At 45.4% G+C, this 22,017-nt stretch overlaps 1 protein-coding gene across 2 annotated transcripts in view; it reads left to right on the top strand.

Annotated features, from left to right (window-relative positions):
- Window positions 1-22,017, top strand: part of ace (angiotensin I converting enzyme (peptidyl-dipeptidase A) 1) — a 194,497-nt gene that overhangs the window by 35,449 nt on the left and 137,031 nt on the right. The window contains exons 1-2 of one of the 2 annotated variants that reach the window (XM_041173615.1): window positions 3,480-3,624; window positions 10,978-11,142. Coding sequence is in view for 1 of the 2 variants with exons in the window: in XM_041173612.1 (XP_041029546.1) it covers window positions 10,978-11,142 (165 nt within the window). In the remaining variant the exon portion in view is untranslated. Of the gene's footprint in view, window positions 1-3,479; window positions 3,625-10,977; window positions 11,143-22,017 lie in introns of those variants that run through there. The other variant, XM_041173612.1, reaches the window with a different exon arrangement.

Below are 22,017 nucleotides of genomic sequence, written 5' to 3' on the forward strand. Positions count from 1 at the left end.
TGAGAGGGCATTGGTTACAGAGGGTGTGTCTTAAAGAATTCTTCATAATCTTCAGTAGGTTAACTAAGTGTTTATTAACTACTAGAATTAATTACACATGTACTGTAAAGGGTACAGGCTAGGAGCTATCTCCATGCTTAGGTCTTTACACATCTCTGCTCAACAACACACTAACCCCTGGTATCCCTTAACTCATGGAGGAAGGAAGCAATTGATAACAGCCCAACATCCTCCCACTGTCTCCTCCAACCCCACCTTCCACCAATAAGTCCGAGGAGCTCATGAACTCTTTTGTCACTAGAATCGAAACCGTCTGATCAGCTACCTCTGCTGCTTCCCTCCCTTCCATTAGCCCACCTAACCAAATATCCTCCCTCCTGCCCTAGCCCTGAACCCACACCTTTCTCTAATTTCTCTTCTATCTCCCTCACGTCCTCCCAAATCTCATCCTGTCCATGGAACCCACCTCCTGATCTCTCTACCATTCTCCTGCTAAACTGCTGACCACCGAAAATTCCTTCCTGGTCTCCATGTCAACTGATATTAAGATTCTCTCTCCTCAGGTACTGCTGCCTCGCTTCCAAATCTGTCATCATCACCCCTCTACTCAAAAACCCAACCCTAGAACCCACTGTTTTTGCAAACTATTGTCCCATCTCCAACCTCCCTGCCACTCCAAAGGCCTTCAAAGTGTTGTTATCTCCCAAATCATTCCCATCTTTCCCAGAACTCCGTGTTTGAATACCTCCAATTAAGTTTCCACCCCAATACAGTACAGAAACTGTTCTTACCAAAGTCACAAATGAAAGCTGATGCAACTGTGACAAAGGTAAACTTTCCCTTCTCGTCCATCTCAACCTGTCCGCAGCCTGTGACGTGGTTGACCACACCTCTCTCCTGTCGTTCAGCTGGGTGGGACTGCTCTCATCTGGTTCCATTCTTATCTATTGAATCAGAGTGTTATGATCCCAGTTGATGTTACCACTGGACAAGTCAGATCTCAGGGCAGAACCTGGCTTGATACATCCTAACTTTTATTTTTGTTTAGAAACATGGAGGGCAGCTACTGAACAGAGTCACAGGAGTCTGCTGGTGAACTTTCAACAACAGAATTAAACATTTATTAAATATGAGAAGATGGACTATATTACACTACTCCTCCACTCCAATTATACCTTTACAGATGTATACAAATTCATAAAGATAGCATGAGTTACAAAATCTATTTTTTATTCCAATGTTCACAGCAAGTACATAGTCCATGTAAATTAATAGGCAAACTGTGGTCAGACACACTACAATCCAAAACCAAGTTTCTGTGGATTTCTCATCAATGCCCCCAGACACTTGTTACAGTGTGAGTCAACCCAACCAGTCTCACTGAAACCCTGTTTTTCTCACAAGGGCTTCTAATCTCCGCATTCAAAGAGCTTGCTTTGGAATTCTCTCCCAAATGATGCTTTCTCTTGAACGTCTTCAACAAGGATCCACCTCCAGGGTTTCAACCTCTCTTTCCATGGTTCCTTTCTCCTGGGTCTCTATGTGCATTCAGGCTTCACCCTCCATGTACACTCTCAGGCGTTCAGCTATGCCAAGCATGACACCACTGCTCCAAAGCCCGTGGTAAGGAGTCACCAAACTTCGGCTGGGTCCTTGTATCTTCTGGTTTACCTCAAGCCCTTTGTTCTTCAATTCTGCTCCTCATAGCTCTGTCTCTTTAATTCGGAGCCTTTTCCTCTGCACATTACTCTTAACTTCACTTAACAGGACCTGTTTCCAATTCCTGTCCTTGTTCCTTGGCTTTACTGTCTTCTTGGACCTTCTTTCTGTCCCACTTCCTGATTTTAGGACCTTTCTTCTCTGGTTTGGGAACTCTGCTCCCATGCTGCCTCTCCTGGCACATTCTGCAGAATGACACTCCTCCATGGAGATGTAGAAGGTCACCTGATCTTTTTTGCACAGATTCCCCTTCTTCCTTGTTTCACTACTGCTGCTTCTTCTGTGCAGATGCTGAGCTGGCTTCCAACCTGAAAAAAATAAAAGAAGCAAACTGCACATGTGATCAGGGCCGTTTACAGGCCTGAAGACGGGAATATGCCCTAACTGCGCACACACGGCCATTCTCCAGCCATCAAAGATCAGAAAAAGGAGACAATTTGTGCATGTGACCTTTTCAGGGGCCACTGGGGCCTTCTGGGAATTGTAGAACTCAGCCTCTGAGGCCCAATCTCTGTTTGCGAAAAATAAGTCCAAGCTATTTCTTCTTCTTGGGTTCATCACAATAGCCAGAGAATCACTTGGAATGGCTTCTCTTCTTGCTCCTGCACCATTACCTCTGGTGCCCCCAAAGATCTATCTTTGACCCCCCCTCTTATTTCTCACCCACACACTGCCCCTCAGCAACATCATCTGAAAGTGCGGTGTTAGTTTTCAGGTGTACGCTGTGGACACCCAGTTCCACCTCAGCACCAGCTCTCTCAACTCCTCCACTGTTGCTGAATTATCAGACACTTATCCAACATCCAGTACCGGATAAGTAGAAATTTCCTCAAATTAAATATTGGAAAGACTGAAACCATTGTTTTCATTCCCCGCTCCACACTCCATTCTGTCGCTACTGACTCTGTTCTTCTCCCTAGCCACAGTCTGAGATTAAGCCAGTCTGTTTGCGACCTTGGTGTCATATTTGACCCCGGGGTGAACTTCCGGCCACACATCTGCGCCATCATTAAGATTCCTATTTCCACTACACAGTTTTGCTCCTACCTCAGCTCATCTGCTGCTGAAACCCCTGCCGGTGTCTTTGTTACCATTAGACTTGACTATTCCCAACACCTCTCTGCCCAACCTCCCACATTCTACCCCCTGTACATTTGAAGCTATCCAGAATTCTGCTGCCCATGTCCTAACTCACAGGAAATCCTGTTCACCCATCATCCCCATACTCACTGACCTACACTGGCTTCAAGTTAAACAACACCTCGATTATAAATTCTCATCTCTGTCTTCAAATTCCTCAATGGGCAGAATTTTGCCCAAATCTGGCGGACTCAGCTAGAGCAGTCGGAAAGTTCGCAATCAAGGCCAGAAGGCGATTTCACACTGGCAGGTCAATTAAGGCCCACCCAGTGTGAAACGCAAGTGGCTGCGCTCAGCGATGCCTGTGCGGGTGGGGCGGGGTGTGGGGGGAGTGCAAGCGAGTGCACACTTGATAATTTCCCTGAGGCACAGAGCTGCCTCAGGGAGATAAAGAGTTTTTTTTTTAAATTAATAAAGATATGAAAAATGTAATAAATATCCCTTCATGTGACTCTGTCACATGAACAGGAACATGTTATTAATTAAATTTTAATTTTTAATTTTATTTTTATTCGCTTTAGGAAACCTCATCCTGCCGTGGACGAGGTTTCCTAGAAAGTGCGAAGGCCGTTGGCCTTTTCACCTGCCCATCCACCGTAAGGTTGGACGAGCAGCGAAAAATTTAGTTCAATTTTCTTTTTAATGGCCGGAGTCAGCAGCGCATCCACCGAAAGAAATACCACGTGGACTGCACGTTGACATCGGGATGCTCACCCGACATCAAAGCTGGTCATTTTATGCTTGAACACACGCCCAGCCGCCAAGGTAAAGATTTTGCCCAATGTTTCCTTATCTTTGTAACATTCTTTCAGCCCCTCAAGCCTCCAAGCCATCTCCGTTTCTCTAATCCTGGCCTCTTGAATATGCCCAATTTTAACTGCTCCACCATTGGTGACCACGCTTTCAACTGCCAAGGCTTAAGCCTCCTTGCCTCTCTATGTTACTTTCCTCCTTTAAGATGCACATTTAAACCTACCTCCTTTGAAGAAGCTTTGGTCATCTACCCTAATATCTCCCTTTGTAGTTTGGTTTCCAATGTTGCTATACAATTCTTGTGTGAAACACCTTGGACTGTTTTATTAAATTAAAGGTGCTATATAAATGTAAGTTACTGTTAGTTCTTCTACCTTTAAAAAAACATAAATAATGAGAGATTATGATAAGAACATTTATTGTCCCAATACTTGTGTGCACCAAAAGATGGGCAGTGCCAGAACAACTTGGCACAAAACTTTCTGACCAGAGAGGGAACAGGAAAGAAACAGAGAACATCTTCAGTAATGGCTACAAAATGTTGCTACAAAGTCTAACTATGAAACTCTAACTATGAGACCCTGAATTCCCTTGTGTTTTCTACTGCTGCACAGGATAAATGGGGTTTCCAGCATGTAGCGTAATGGGTTAACAGAATGGATATGCTAATAAGTAGTTAGATGATGATATATCAGTAATCATGTGCTAGACTCTTTCAAGAGAGGACGGAACACACAGGAGAGACATATGTACTATGCCACCTGTTTTTATATATAGTGTTAACAAACCAGTTTAAAGCAAGTACCAGAAAGGCTACAGTACCTCAAGGAAGATTGACCACGCATACCAGAAACCAGGATCAGAACTTTTCGCTGAGTGGCTGGCACCCGACCCACTGGAACACAAAATAGCACATGATGGCGTTGGGTGAGCCTCCATCTCAGATGTCTGAAATGACCCTTTCATTAACCCCCAAAGTCCATTCAGTGCCTGTGCAATAAAGTATTGAGCCACTCATGCCCAGCATAACCAGCACCAGAAAGAAAAGGTGAAGCATACTCAGGCCATCAGAACCAAAGCAAATTTAATGTTATTGTCACATTGAAAGCATAATGACATTACCATTACTGGCATTGATGTCCTCACCAGCAGACATATAAACCAAACATAACTGAACAGGAAATCATCCATGAACTGTCCCTCTTGTGCTCATGGTGCCTTTAACTTACTTTTCTGAGTGCTCCGTCTAGGTGCTCCTCCCTCGCTGTCAGTGGCATTGGTGACAACTGCTGACTCTGCTGTCCTGTTGGCCTTGATGACCTTGGCAGTCATCCTCTGGCCAGTGGAGCCTGTGCTGGTCCCGCCTGGGAGGGAACGGCCAGTGCCATGGCTGGCATCTCCCCAGTCATCGCAGCTTCATCAGATGTGACGGTCACTGGCAGAGGGGCAGAGGAGCTGCTGCCCTCATCCTGAGCCCCCTGAGAGGAGCCCACAGAGGTGCCAGGCAGCTCGTGCACCAATCTGAGGTCGCTCTGGACCTCCCTGCTCATCATTGATGGACAGGTACCTAGCTGGGATATCGGGTGCCTCATCCTTTTCCCACATTGGCAATGACCACCTGAGCTCAGTGCCTGTGTGAGGGCTGCAGGTCTGAGCACAACCCCAGGAATCCACGATTCCCTCCCTGGAGCTGCCTCTCCATGAGAGTCGCAGTTCCCTCAATGGAGGAGGCAGTGCATTCGGCCATGAGGGTTGGCGCAGTGCTCATGTTCTGCATGGGTTCCACTTCAGACACCATGCATATTCTCATGGATCTCTGCCAGGTCCTCCCACACACTTCACTGGGCATCCAGGATCTGCCACCTAGTGGACTGTTCCAGAGGCTCATCATCTGCCTTCAACTGAGCATCATCCTGGTCCCCAGCAGTCCTTCGACTGCCGGTGCCCTGGGCACTCTCTGCCGCTGCCTGCATCTCAAGCAAGTGTGAAGTGCCCTCACCAATGTGCACCAACATTCCAGCTGCCAATCTAATGCTGGTATCTGCATTGGTGCCTGCTTCAGAGAATGGGTGTGGGGCAGGTGCAACTGACCTCTGGCATCAGGGGGCGCCCTTCAGGGTCCAGAGAGAGAGTGCGTGCTGGCAAATCTAAAAGGGAGAACAAGGACATGTCATTAGTTTAAGTCATCACACTGTCACTGTGCATGGCAGACAATGTGAGACAATGGAGATCTGCATCACAGTGCCATCATCTTTCAATGATCAATGGGGACTTCAGTTTTGAGGCCCCCATCAATGAAGAGACTACACTAGAATGGCTGCACAATCCAAAACACTCATCTCTGTGCACTGTGTTCTTACATTAGTCTGGCAACCCCGCCTCTCCAACGCCCGGTTGCATTGGGAGTGTGCAGGCTCTCCAGCTCCAGGGTGTCCTGCACGAACTGGGAGAGCAGCAGGAGGTTGGGTGGGCCTCTGCCTGTCCGTGACCTCTCCAATTGGTTATGGCTGGTCTTCTCCTGAGACAACAGAAGAGCATTGATTAGTCCAGTGTCTCCACCTGCAGCGCCATTGCAGCCTGGCCAACCCCAGCTGAGGGACACCTCGCAAGGCTCATCTGAGTCACAGCCCTCGAGCCCTAAGGCACTCAGTCCAAGCAGCCAGGACTCACCCCCTTGGCCAGCTCCGGTGCCATTGACTATTGGGACTCAGGCTCGAGCACCCCTGATGTCCACGGGGGGGACAGCCACACCTTAACACTTCTGCACACTGACCCATGCCAACATGGTACTCACCCTTCCTGAGTGCAGAAGGCTATTGAACCTCTTCAGGCACTGTACCCAGGTGCACCGCACCACATCATGGCTGCCACCTCCTCCCATGTCCTCTTTGTGAGGTGCTGTGGCCTCTTCCTCACATCTCTGGGGACAACTCCTGGCAACTACCTCCTCCAGGAGGACGGTGAAAAGCAGGAGGGGGCAGAGTGCCCACCCAGCCTGCCCTCCCGCCTGGCATCTCCAGCTGCAGTTGATCCCATCACTTTGCTAATGCGGAACAGACGTTTTTTCTGTGGCACCTTTCCAGGGGCTGCCTGAGCCATTTTGAAACCAGCCGTTGGGTAGCCATTGGGCCTGGCGGCCAACAGGACCATCCCCACCCCCGCCCCCACCCCCACACGCCCCTGCCTCCTTCCCGACCAGTGAGGCGCCCGTTTCCCATCATGCCCCCAGGCCCACCGATCACGCGTGCCCACCAAGGGTAAAATTCAGGCTCAGGAACCACGTCAAGAGTATACCAAACATGGTGGCTGTACAAAGCATGGCGGCAGCAGTGGTGACACCAATCCAGCTATTGGTGTCATTGATGGGACCGTGCAAAGGGAGTAAAGGAAAACTTGGCGGCAGCTCGTACTTACAAACTTAAGAGAGAAAGAGGCAAACTGGACACTGGTAGCAATGCCAGCATCTGTCGAGCGGTCACTGCCCTTTTTGTAGCAGTTCGAGGACTTTGAGGGTCCAATGGAGAAGCCAGAGTTGGGAGTTTTGGATGGAAAACTTTCTAAGGTACCAAACAGCTAAGGAGCAGCAACTTCAGGTTGGTTTATTCCTTTATGCTGTGGGTCCAGCAGCAGACATTCTCCTGAGGCAAGGAGTGGAAGGGTCCTCTGCAGACTTTGACACTGTTCTCAAAGCCTTCAACACATATTTTAGACCACCATGCAGGGGGCAGGCTGAACTCGGAGGGAGATAAACTGGGCTATAATTCACTGTGACTCTGAGGGTCTAGAAGACTCCGTTAACTGGGTAAGCCCTTGGGCAGTGGTCCCGCCCATACAAAAGCCCACCAAAATGTGCAAAAGGGAAGAAATCTCACAATAGCCATTTGAAGATTCTTATACTGTGGTGCAAAGAAACAACACAGATGCCAAGACTGCCCGGCAGGAGGCACGGAATGCTTCCAGTGAGGGAAGACTGGACATTTCAAGCATTTCTACAAATCCAACAACTTTAGTCAAGGAAGAAGACAAGAATATTCCTGAAACACACTCCATCCAAAGAAATTGGAAATTAAGACAAAGACAAAATTACTGAGTTTCTGGGGAAGTCCTCCAAGGCAAAGAAGAAAGCTCTCGTGTCTCCAAGACATCTTCCCTAAGGCCCAGAACATTCTGGGAGACTGAATCCCTTGGTTGGGGTTGGGGGGTGGTGGCAAGGGGAGGAGGTGGGGGTGGTGGGTGGCCAGGGGTTGAGGGAAGAGTAGTGGTAGGAGTTAGGTATAATTCTGTAGCAGTAAAAGGGAGTTACAGAAATGCAATGTAAGTAGTTAAACCAGTTGTTAAGAAGTTGATAGAATACTTGGGGAGAGGTGTAGTGTAATGGGTTAATAGAATAGATATGTTAATAAGTAATGTAGATGATGATGTATTAGTGATATCAATAATCATGCGTCATCGAGAGAGAGAGGACAGAACGCACTGTACTCTGGAGAGACATACCTGCTCTGTAACCTGTTAATATATAGAGTTGATAAACCAGGCTAAAACTGCAGCCTGTCCAGGGAAGATAGGCCAGACATATCAGAAGACAGGAACCATGCCATTGTGGCAGTACAAAGCCCCGTATGCTCATTTCAGAACTATGGCAGGGTGGAGGTGCAGTGGCAGAACATCCAACACTATGGGCCATAAATATAAAATAGTCACCACTAAATCCAATAAAGAATTCAGGAGAAACCTCTTTAACCAGAGATTGGTGAGAACGTAGCACTCCCTACCACATGGAGTGGTTGGGATGACATATTTACTAGAAAAGTACACGAGGTAGAGAGGAATTGAAGGATATGCTAATGAGGTGAGATGATGTTGGGTTGGAGGAAGCTTGTATGAAGAATAAACACTGGTATGGACTTGTTGAGTCAATTAGCCTGTTCCTGTTCTGTAAACACTATGTAATTCTGTTTAACATCTGAGGGCATTTAGGGCCTATGTTGGCTTAAAGATGAAGAAAACATTTGGAAAATTTTTAAAAAATAGTATTGGAGCTTAATTTTAATACAATTAACTGTTAGGCCCTCTCTGGAACAGTTTGATTATCATCTGAAGATTCTGCCATTTGAAGCTGTTCACAATATTTCCTGCCTGAAGCCTTGTTGGAACTATTACACCAAAGATCAACGAAAGCCTCTAATTGTGTTCATCTGTAGGCTTGTCTTGTCCTCATTCAATAAAAATCATATTTTGAGCAGTGATCCTGTGATTGGCCTCAATTCTCTTGACTGAGAGAGACACAATATGGATCAATGATCCTTGCCCAATAGCAGTCCAGTGACATTGACTGGAAGGTGGAACTGAACCAATCTCAACTGGAATATCTGACAATGGACAAAATCGAGTGTTGCCCACTGTCAGCTTTGGCTTAGATGATGTACTTTCGCCTCTGTATTAGCAGAACATAGGTTCAAGTCCCATGTCTGAGATTGGAACAAAATTTAGGAAAACACTTCAGTGCAGTGCTAAGAGGGTATGGTGCTGTTTTTATGGTGAAAATGTTAAACCATACCCCAATCTGCTTTCAGAGATGTTGTCAGAAGATTCCACAGCATATTTCAAAGAAGAACTGGAGAGTTCTGCCCTGTGTCCTACAAAATATTTAACCGCACCACCGCCCCCCCCACCCTCAACCAAAGCGAGTATTAAAAGAGAGGATTATTGGGTCATTATTGGCATTACTGTAGCATCTAATGTTGGAATTATATAAAACACTGGTAAGGCCACAACTAGAGTATTGGCTCTGGGCCAGATGCAGGAATTTGGGATTAGAAAGGGCACCTGGGTGTCCTTGGGCTGACATGGACAAGATGGGCCGAATGGCTTCCTTCTGTGTTCTAACATTTCTATGGTTCTATCTTGCTATATACAAATCAGCAGCCATGTTTTCTATACTGCAACAATGACTACACTTCAGGAGTATTTGACTGGCTATAAAGTGCATTGAGACATCCCATGTGGTAATGTCTAATCGCAAGCGTTTCCTTTCTTTGGGAAATCTCCCTCCATTTGACTGTGCCCATTTTATAAAGTAACCAATTAAAATCTACTTCTCTGGATCTACAGGACTTAGAAACATCCAGTGCTTCAGGCGCTGAGCCATTCAGACACTCACTCGCGTTTCACTATAAATAGAAAGATTAATAAACACTGGCATTAAGACACAACTGACTCATTGGACATCATGTTTGATTTCAAAGTGGAAGATAGTGGATGGGAGAAACTGCCCAATCCAGAAGGGAAATGAAATTCCAGTGGAATGTATAACCCCACTATTCCCAATTTTCTACCTCTTCCCAGAACCAAAAATGATCTCTGTTCACTCACTCAAAAAGCAACTGGCAGGTGGGGAGGTGGAACTCGAAGAAGATTTCCTTGTCTTCCATCAGGTTTACATAAAATTACACATGTGACTGTGAATGTTTCCTTGGAGTAAAAGTAATTAGTTGTGGAGATGCAGAACAAAGGTCCCACACTGTCCCCATCAAACAATCAGGTGCAGGTACTCAGGTAGGTACAGCACAGGGTTAGATACAGAGTAAAGCTCCCTCTACACTGTCCCCATCAAACACTCCCAGGACAGGTACAGCATGGGGTTAGATACAGAGTAAAGCTCCCTCTACACTGTCCCCATCAAACACTCCCAGGACAGGTACAGCACAGGGTTAGCTACAGAGTAACGCTCCCTCTACACTGTCCCCATCAAACACTCCCAGGACAGGTACAGCACAGGGTTAGATACAGAGTAAAGCTCCCTCTACACCATCCCCATCAAACATTCCCAGGACTGGTACAGCACAGGGTTAGGTACAGAGTAAAGCTCCCTCTACACTGTCCCCATCAAACACTCCCAGGACTGGTACAGCACAGGGTTAGGTACAGAGTAAAACTTCCACTACACCGTCCCCATCAAACACTCCCAGGACAGGTAGGATGATTAGACCTAGGCGAGAGATTATTCCTCTGGCCCTGTCCCAGGTTTCTGCTGGCCCCTGATGATGTTGGAAGTTTGCACTTTCTATCCTCAGTCTATGTTGAGGTGGGTTGAGCTGGTCTGAGCTGGTTGCAAGACAGCTACTGCAGTTGGATCAGGGTCCTTGGATGGGAATTCTTATTCCTGATATCTATCCAGCTAGCCCTGTCTGAAATGAGTGATGAAGGGCAGCCATGATGCCTTTATGGTCGAACGTCCTTGACAAGGTATTGGAAAGTGCTATGCCTTGCTGCAAAGAGAAACAGTGTGAAACTGGTGATGGTGAGTTCAGCACATGCAGGGTGTTACTGTTACTATACTAATGGATGGTCTTATTTCTGACACAGATCGATGCCTCCCTGGAAGAACAGGAATTTGTGGAAGTTTGGGCCAAGAAAGCAAAGAAACTGTTTAATGACACCAAGAATTTTACTAATAAAACAGTGACAAGGCTCATCAATCAGATTCGTATCCTGGGCCCCGCTAACCTCAATCCCAATGAGAGAAAGCAGGTAATTTTTTTTGTTTTATCAGCACCATCATCCCAGGACCACTGTTGTCCTCACTATTGCTGCCAGTGCACTCACTGACTCATCACTGACCTTCCCAAAGCAATCGCTGACCTCCCCAACTGGGCTTGGAGTCAAACTGGAAGTGATATTGTGAATGTCCAATACTGTTGCCGGATGGAGTTTGTGTCAGGGCCCAAAAACAATTGTTTCATAGGAACATAAGGAATAGGAGCAAGAGTAGACCATCACAGCCCCTCGAGCCTGCTCAGCTATTCAATAAGATAGTCTACCTCAACTCCACTTTCCTACCCACTCCCATACCTATTGATTCCCTGAGGAATCAAAAATCCGTCTATCTCTGCCTTGACTATATTCAACGATAGAGTATCCACAATCTTCTGGGGTAGAGAATTCCAAAGGTTCACAACTCTTTGAGTGAAGAAACATTAATCCCCTATTTTGAGGCTTTGCCCCATGTTCTAGATTCCCTGACCAGCAATCTCTCTGCATCTTCTAATGCGAGTACATCCTTCCTTAGAAATTAAGACCAAAGCTGCACACAGTATTCCAGAGGTGGTCTCACCAAAGCCCTGTACAATTGTAGCAAAACTTTTTTATTTTTGTACTCCAATCCCCTTGCAATAAAGACCAACAGGTCATCTGCCTTCCTAATTGCTTGCTGTACCTGCCTGCTAACTTTTCTATTCTTACTATCAAATTAATTAACCTCACACTGCCCCACATTATACACCTTGTAGCCCACTCACTTAACCTATTCAAATCTCTTTGAAGCCTCTCTGTGTCCTCCTTTCAGCTTACGTTCCCACAGAGCTTTGTATCGTCAACAAACCTAGATACATTACTACCTGGAAAAACTCAGCAGGTCTGGCAGCATCGGCGGAGAAGAAAAGAGTTGACGTTTCGCGTCCTCATGACCCTTCGACAGAACTTGAGTTCGAGTCCAAGAAAGAGTTGAAATATAAGCTGGTTTAAGGTGATATATTTCACCTTATAAGCTTATATTTCAACTCTTTCTTGGACTCGAACTCAAGTTCTGTCGAAGGGTCATGAGGACTCGAAACGTCAACTCTTTTCTTCTCCGCCGATGCTGCCAGACCTGCTGAGTTTTTCCAGGTAATTCTGTTTTTGTTTTGGATTTCCAGCATCCGCAGTTTTTTTGTTTTTATCTAGATACATTACTGTCAGGTCTCTTCATCTAAGTCATTAATATAGATTGATATAAAATAGCTGAGGCCCCCGGCACTGATCCTTGCAGCATTCCACTAATTTCAGCCTGTCAACTTCAACATGCTCCACTAATCTCTCCTCCTTGCTTTCTGTTCATCAGCCAATCCTCTATCCATGTTACTATATTACCCTGAACTTCAATCACCATTATGTTGTTTATTAACCTTTTGTGTATTTTGGAAATTGAAGTGCTCTTACTAGGGAAGTATAAATTCCTCTTAAGCCAGGGATGGATCTTTCTTGTTTTTGTTTTTCAATGTATGTGTTGTTATTGAACATGTCAAACTGTTTCTTTCAAGGTTTCCCACTGCCTACTTACTGAAAGATTTTTTGGTCCATTTGCCCAATCAACCTTACCCAGCTCTCCCCTCTTTCTACATAATTGGCTTTGTTTAAGTTTTAAGGTTTTGGTTTGGGACATGAGTAGGAATATGGGAGAGAAGGCCATTCATCCCCTCGAGCCTGCTCCACCATTCAACTAGATCATGGCTGATCATCTACCTCAATGCCACTTCCGTGTTCTATCCGCATAACTCTTGATGTCATTCGAATCTAAAATCTATCGATCTCTGTCTTGAACATGCTCAATGACTGAGCTTCCACAGCCCCCTGCAATAAAGAATTCCAAAGATTCATCACTGTCTGAGTAAGAATTCCTTCTCATCTCTTATTCGGAGACTGTGTCCTCTCGATCTAGAAATCCCCTGCCAGAAGAACATCCTTCCTGCATTCACCCTGTCGAACCCTGTAAGAAGTTTGGAAGTTTAAATGAGATCAACTCTCATTCATCTAAAATACAGGCCTAGTCTCCTCAATCTCTCTCTATAGGATAGTCCCACCATCGCAGGAATCAGTCCGATTAACCTCCACCGCACTCTGACTATGTCAAGTATTTCCTTCCTTAGGGAAGGAGACCAAAAGTGTACACAACACTCCAGGTGTGGTCTCACCAAGGTTCTGTACAACTGAAGCAAGACAGCTTTGCTCCTACACTTAAATTCTGTTGCAACAAAGGCCAACATATTTTATACTGTTTGCTTTCCTAATTGCTTGCTGCACCTCCATGTTAGCTTTCAGTGACTCATGAACAAGGACACCCAGCTCTCTTTGGGCATCAACACTTCTCAATCTCTCACCATTTAAAAATACTCTTCACCTCCATTCCTCCTACCAAAATGGATAACCTCACACTCATCCATATTATATTCCATCTGTCATATTCTTGTCCACTGATTAGGCCAGTCCAAATCCCCTTGAATCCTCTTTGCAGCCTCCTCACAGCTCACTTTCCCAACCAGTTTTATGTCATCAAAGTGTATCATATTATGGTCACTCCTCCTTTCTTTTACAACAACGTTATTAATTAGTCCTCTCTCAATGCACAATACTAGATCTAAAACAGCCTGTTTCCTAGTTGGTTCCTCAATAAACTGCTCTGGAAAACCATTTTGTACACATACCAGGAATTTGTCCTCCTCAGCATTAGAGCCCATTAGATTTACCCAGTCTATATGTAGATTGAAGTCTCCCATGATTACTATATTACCGTTGTTACATGCATCTTTCATTTCCTGATTTATACAGTGCCCTACATGACCACTACTGTTTGCTGGCCAATAAACAACTCAATAACAATCCCTCACTCTGACACTCCCTTCATTCTGACACTCCCCGCACTCTGGCATTTCCATCACTCTGACAGCCCTCTCACTGAGACACTCTCCTCACTCTGGCATTTCCATCACTTTGACAGCCCTCTCACTGAGACACTCTCCTCACTCTGGCATTTCCATCACTTTGACAGCCCTCTCACTGAGACACTCTCCTCACTCTGACACCACATCACTTTGACACTCCCTCTCCCTTCCCCCTTCCCCCTCCCTCACTCTGACACTCCCCTCACTCTGACACTCCCCATGCTCCAACACTCTAATACCCCTCATTCTGCCTTATTGAATCTTATATTCTGCAATACAGAAGGAGGCCATTTGGTGTGCTAATCCCACATGCCCTCTTTTTGCCGGTAAGCCTTTAAGTTCGTCATCCTTAAGTATCTGTCCGATTCCCTTTTAAAATTATTGATAGAATCAGCTTCCAGCACCTTGTCAGATCCCGAAAATTCCCTGACTGACAAAAACCCCTGACCTTTTTAGTTTTTTTGCCTATAATTTGGAATCTCTGACCTCTGGTAATTGATGCACTCACCAACAGGAATACTTTTCCTTTATCTACTCTGTCAAAACCTCTCATCATCTTGAAAACCTTTATTCCATCACCCCTTCATCTCCTCTGCTCCAAGGAGGATGGTCTTAACCTTTCCAGCCTCTTCTCATAACTGAGGTCGGTCATTCCTGGTAACAATCCCGGTAAAACTCCACTATACCCTCTCCAAGGCTATGACATCCTTCACAAAGTGTGGTGCCCAGAATTCCCCTGCTGAGTCATAAGCAGCGATTTATAAATTTACAGTGTGAACTCCTTGTTTTTTGATTCTATTCCTCTATTAATAAACCTCAGTAAACAATTTTTCAATTTACCCCGCCACCTTTAAGGATTTGTTCATTCCGGCACCAAGCTCTTTCAGCTCATCCCCACTTTTGAAAATCCTGCCATTTCTATTACCCTCTCTTTCTATCTAAGTCCCAATTTGCAATATCTCACACATCCCACATTGTACTCCATCTGCCAAACTCCTGCTCATTTCACCATCCATGTCATCATGAATCCTATAACTATCCTCATCACAATCTACAACTTTGGCTAATTTTATTTCATGTTCAAACTTTAAAACGTGTTGGCCACTGAAATTAGTAGCTCTTCTGGTGAGTAGAGAACTCTCACCAGCTTCTACACATTGTCTGTTTGCCATGTGTGACCACACGTTGAAATACATTCATCAGAACAGCAATTAGATAGGAAGGATTCTAGGAGGCTTCAGCAAAATAAATGGTTCATTTAGCAAGGACCCTTCATTATTGAGGCAGCTGATGCAGTTTCCTCTTTAGCTCTGCAAACTCAGAAGGGTATCAAGTACCACTTGACTACTTGAGTGTTGGCATTAGGGGAGGTGGTGACATAGTGGTATTGTCACTGGACCAGTAATGCTCTGGGCACTAGAGTTCAAATCCTACCTAGGCAGATGGTGAAATTTGAATTCAATAAAAATCTGGGATTAAAAGTCTGATGATAACCACAAAAACACATTGTTGTAAAAACCCATCTGGTTCACTAATGTCCTTTAGGGAAGGAAATCTGTTATTCTTACCTGTTCTAGCCTACATGTGACTCCAGACCCACAGTAACGTGGTCAAAAATATGCCCTCCAAACAAGGCCAATTAGGAAAGGGCAATAAATGCTGGCCTAGCCAGCAATGCCAATAACCCATAAACAAATATAAAGAATGAAGAAACAAGTAGCCATTCCTAGAGTCAGAGTTTTACAGTATGGAAAGAGGCCCTTCAGCCCATCATGTCCAGGCTGGTCATCAAGCCGCTGTCTACTCTAATCCCATTCTCCAACATTTGGCCCATAGCCTTGCATGCTATGGTGTTTCAAGGTTCACTGTTCCAGAATGTGGGAATGAATACCTGCCTTTATAGTTCTGTTGGGTAACTCGGTTTGCTGTGTTAATTTTATGCAATCATAGTGGTGAGGGTATGGCTGGGCGTCATCAGCACACATGTGAAAACTAACACTGGGCCTTCTGAATGATGTTGCCAAGGCTGCATAAAGATAAGGAATAGGAAGGGGCCAAGATTAGATCCTTAGGAGACACCAGAGGTAACAGTGCAGGAGTGAGAAGAGAAACATTGCACATGATACTCTGAATTAGATAGATTTGAATAGAACCAGTTAAGAGCAGTCCCACCCAACTAGATGACAGCGGTGAGGCATATGAACATCTAAATATACAAATTAGGAGCAGAAGTAGGCCATTCAGCCCCTTAAGCCTGCACTGCCATTTGATAATATCATAGCTGATCTAATTGTGGCCTCAACTCCACTTTCCTGTCGCCCCCACCACCCCCCCCCCCCCCCCCCACCCCCACCTCCCCCTATAATTCTTTAATTCCCTTTTCAATCAAGAATCTGTCTAACTCGGCCTTAAAAATATTCAATGACCCAGCATCCACCGCTCTCTGGGAAAGGGAATTCCACAGACTAATGACCCTCCAAGAGAAAACCTTTCTCCTCATCTCCACCTTAAATAGGAGACCCCTCATTTTTAAACTAGTTCTAGTCTCTCTCACAAAGGGAAGCATCCTCTCAGCATCAACCTTGTCAAGCCACCTCAGGATCTTATATGTTCAACAAGGTCACCTCTCATTCTTCAATGGATAGAAGCCCAGCCTGTTCAACCTTTCCTCATAAGATAACCCTTTCATCCCCGGAATCAGTTGAGTGAACCTTCGCCGATACTGCTCCGAACGCAATGATATCCTATTCAAATAAGAAGGCAAAAACTCCACACAGTACTCCAGATGTGGTCTCAACAATGCCCCGTACAACTGTAGCAAAACATCCCTACTTTTATATCCCATTTCCCTTGCAATAAATGTCAACGTTCCATTTGCCTTCCTAATCACTAGCTGGACCTGCACACTAACTTCCTGTGATACATGTACCACAACACCCAGATCCCTCTGTATCTCAGAGTTCTGTAAGCTCTCCCCATTTAGATAATAAGCTGATTTTCTATTCTTCCTGCCAAAGTGGACAGGTTCACATTTTCCTATATTATACTCCATCTGCCAACTTTTTGACCACTCACTTAACCTATCTATATCCCTTTGCAGACTACTTGTGTTCTCCTCACAACTTACTCTCCTACCCATCTTTGTGCCATTAGTAACCATACAATTGGTCCCTTCATCCAAGTCATTGATATAGATTGTAAATAGTTGAGGCTCCAGCACTGACCCCTGCAGCACTCCACTGGTGACATCTTACCAACCTGAAAACAACCCATTTATCCCTACTTTGTGCTTCCTGTTAGCTAATCCATGTTAATATGTTACCCCCTACATGTGGCCTCTTATTTTGTATAGCAATCTTTGATGTGGCACCTTAGTTACCAAATTTCTTTGGCATTGGAAGAGGATGGTGTCATCAGCTGTGCCAAAGGCTGAAGACAGTTCGCGAAGGAGGAGAAGAGATAATTTATCTTTGTCATAGTCACATGGGATGTCATTTATGACTTAGCTGTTTCTGTACTGTGATAGGGTTGGAAACCTCATTGGATGGATTCAAACATGGAGTTCCAGGAAAGATGAGCACAGATTGGGGAGGAGACAATGCATTCAAGTCTGTGTCGGTTGGACTCATGGCGATGAGGGCCATACCAGGGGGAATGGCCAGGGTGAGGGAGAGTAATGGTTTTATTGGGGACTAGGGCATCAAAAGGTGGAGGTGAGGGTACAGGTGAACAAATCAATAAATACAGAAATTCTGTAGCAAGCAAAGGGCCAGAGACTAGATGGTTGCAAATTTTAAAGTGCAATTGTAAGTGAATTCAGGAATGCTTTTTTTTCCCAAGATGGATACAGGAGGGAGTAAGGTTGGCGTGTGGAAGGAGAATGTGGGCGGTGAGTGATACAAGGAAGTGTTCAGGGCTGGCCTTTTCTGTGATTGATACGATGAGACTAGCAAGACCACGTGAAATGGGCAGATCAAGGGGATGACTGTGAATTATATTGAGGAGTTTACTTGGATGGAGAGATTTAGGGAGGATGAGAGAGCAGTGAATTCAGAGAAGAGAGAAAATGATGAGTTGAATGGAGGTTCAATAATCACTGAGAATGAGAAGTCATTCACTGCAGAGGCTGAGGGAGGACAGCAGTAAAAATATCTCAGTGAGAAAATTTTTATCATACTTGAGAAGGATGAAAAAATGATGATTATGAACAACAGACTGAAGGCCTGAATCCTCTGCTGAGAGATTTATTAGTATGAAGATATAATGAATAGGATGGATAAAGGAGAACTAGTAGATATAGGCCAAGCAGGGAGGGATAATATGGCTAGAAGGCCAAAAATTGGTTTCACGCCATCATGAAACCAGTTTGTGATCATCTGCCCCACCTGTCAATGGTGGGTCACATTTCCCACTGCTGCATGTTAGGAAAGCCATTTTAATACATTTATATCTAATTATAAGCCCTGCTCACGGGAATCATCCCCCCCACATGTCAAATTTACTGCCCGTGTCAACATCACTTCAGAATGGTATGCTTCATGACTGTCTTTAAGAGGTGTGCACCTGGCAACCTGAACTTCGAAGGAAACTCAGAGGTGAGTGCACACAATCTTGCACAGTGCTTACGAGCATCACCCATAGGGCATCAAGGAAGAGGTGCCCTGCATACGTGGAAGGGAAATTATTGGAGAAGATACTTTGTGACAGGATTTACTACCATTTGGAAGCATATGGGCATATTAGTGAGAGGCAGCATGGTTCTGTGAAGGGGAGGTCATGTCCCACTAACTTGATCTAGTTTTTCGAGGTAGTGACAAAGATGATCGACGAGGGAAGGGCAGTGGATGTTATATACATGGATTTCAGTAAGGCCTTTGACAAGGTCTCTCATGGCAGACTGGTTCAGAAGGTAAAGTCGCACGGGATCAGAGGTGAGCTGGCAAGATGGATACAGAATTGGCTTGGTCATAGAAGACAGAGGGTAGCAGTGGAAGGGTGCTTTTCTGAATAGACAGCTGTGACTAGTGGAGTTCTGCAGAGATCAGTGCTAGGACCTTTGCTGTTTGTAGTATACATAAATGATTTGGAGGAAAATGTAACTGGGCTAATTAGTAAGTTTGCAGACGACACTAAGGTTGGAGGAGTTGCAGACAGAGAAGAGGATTGTCAAAGGATACAACGGGATATAGATCGGTTGGAGACTTGGGCGGAGAAAAGGCAGATGGAGTTTAATCCGGACAAATGCGAGTTAATACACTTTGGAAGGTCTAATACAGGTAGGAATTATACAGTAAATGGCAGAACTCTTAAGTGCATCAACAGGCAGAGGGATCTGGGTGTGCAGGTCCACAGATCACTGAAAGTGGCAACACAGATGGATAAGGTAGTCAGGAAGGCATATAGCATGCTTGCCTTCATTGGCAGGGATATTGAGTATAAAAGCTGAGAAGTCATGCTGCAGTTGTATAGAACCTTGGTTAGGCCACACTTGGAATATTGCGTGCAATTCTGGTCGCCACATTACCAGAAGGATATGAAGGCATTGGAGAGGGTGCAGAGGAGGTTTACCTGGATGCTGCCTGGTCTGGAGGTTATTAGCTATGAGGAGAGGTTGGAGAAACTCGGATTGTTCTCACTAGAGCGACGGAGATTGAGGGGCGACTTGATAGAAGTTTACAAAATTGAGTGGCACGGACTAATTGACAGATAGTCAGAAGCTTTTTCCCAGGGTGGAAGAGTCAATTACTCGGGGACATAGATTTAAGGTGAGTGGAGAAAACTATAGAGGAGATGTGCAGGGCAAGTTTTTTACGCAGAGGGTAGTGAGTGTCTGGAATTCGCTGCCAGATGAGGTGGTGGAAGCAGGTACGATAGTGGTGTTTAAGAGGCAGCTTGTGGATCCTCAATTGGCTGAGCACCACCGATCTCACCATCAGAACAGGAATGGTTCAGATTGTCACCGGCCAGCTGGATGGCTATATTTTCAAAGTCTGTGAGGACCTTGATGTCAGGTATTCTTCCACCAGTCTGTGACCTCTCCCTTTTGTTGTGTGTCAGCTTGTCCTGCATGAATACAGATGGAGACAGTGCAAGTAAGACACCTGCCAGGCCAGTTGATAAGTATACTTGGCATATGTAGGTGGTGAGTGGTCAATGGATGGGGTTAGGACACAATCCACAGGGCAGGTGAAGCTGTGTGTGAGAGAGAGTGAATGGTGATGTCCCTTGAACTGGCAGTGAATGAGATCCCTGTGGATGTGTGATGGGTTTGTGAGTGTGTGAGTTGAGAGTGATGAGAAGAGTGACTTACCCTGGTGGAACAGAGGAGATCATTCATCCTCTTTCAGCACTGGGTGGCTGTCCTCTTTTGCAGGGCGTTGGCGCTGACCACTGCTGCCACTGCCTCCCATGCTGCTTTGGTCACCTTACTTGCTGATATTCACCCAGATTGGGTGTAGAGGACTTCACTGCAGGCCTCCGCAGCATCCAGTAGGTGCCTGAGGGAGATGTCACTCAATCTGGGGCTGCATGTTTCCTCTCTTTGGCAGCCATGACTTTCCAGCAGCTGCCGATGCCTTAGAGAGTGCCAGCTCTGTGCAGGTACGCCCTTTAAATATGGTGCCTGGATTACTGAAGGCCTGACGTGACGGCGGAGTGGGCAAATCAGAGGCCACCCTGCCAATGACCTGGCGTGTTTCCCAGGAAAGTGTAATTAATGAGGCGGGATTCACCAGGAATGGGAAAATACAGCACGAAAAGCCATTATTAAGGCCAACGTGTAAAATGTTATTCTTCCCGCTCATAGTATCTTTGGATTTCCAAAAGAAATCACCTAGAATGTTGCTTACAAAAATGGAACTGCACTAGAGTTGATAGTGTTGGGGGGATATATCAGCATTGATAGTGGATTGGCTAACTAAAAGGAAACAGAGTCACGATAAAATGGGTCATCTTCAGGTTAGCAAACTGTAACCAGTGGAGTGCCACAGGCATCTGTGCTGGAGCTTCAACTACTTATTTATTTGATTCTTTCATGGAATGTGGGCGTTTCTAACTAGGCCAGTATTTATTTCCCATCCCTAATTGCCCTTGAGAAGGTGGGGGTGAGCTGCCTTCTTGAACCACTGCAATCCATGCAGTGTAGGTACACCCACAGTGCTGTTAGAGAGGGAGTTCCAGGGTTTTGACCCAGTGACAGTGAAGGAACAGAGATATATTTCCAAGTCAGGATGGTGAGTGACTTGCAGGGGAGATTGCAGTTGGTGGTACATAGGAACATAGGAGCAGCAGCAGGCCAATCAGCCCATCAAGCCTGCTCCGCCATTCAATATGATCGTGGTTGATCATCTACTTCAATGCCTTTTTCCCCACACTATCCCCCTATCGCTTTGTCATTGATATTTAGAAATCTGTCTGTCTCTACTTTAAACATACTCAATGATTGAGCTTCCACGGCCCTCTGGGTAGAGAATTCCAAAGATTCACAGCCCTCTGAGTAAAGCGAATTCTCCTCATCTCAGGCCTAAGCCACTTCTCCGTTAGTTTGAAATTTTGTCTGCTGGTCCTAGATTCCCCAACCAGATGAAACATCTTACCCACATCTAACTGTCTATCAGTTTAAGTATTTGCAGGTTTCAATGAGATCACCTCTCTTTCTTCAAAACTCTAAGGAATACAGGCCCAGTTTCCCCAATCTCTCTTTATAGGACAGACCCGCCGTCCCAGGAACAAGTCTGGTGAATCTTTGCTCCTCTCTATGGCAATAATATCCTTCCAATGGTAAGGGGATCAAAAATGCACACACTACTCCAGGTATGGTCTAACCAAGTTTCTATGCAATTGAAGCAAGATTTCGCTACTCCTGAACTCAAATCCTCTTGCAATAAAAGCTATCATACCATTAGCCTTCTTAATAGCCTGCTGCAGCTGC

This window comes from Carcharodon carcharias, chromosome 23 (assembly GCF_017639515.1).
Source record: "Carcharodon carcharias isolate sCarCar2 chromosome 23, sCarCar2.pri, whole genome shotgun sequence".
In the NCBI taxonomy this organism is placed as follows: Eukaryota; Metazoa; Chordata; class Chondrichthyes; order Lamniformes; family Lamnidae; genus Carcharodon; species Carcharodon carcharias.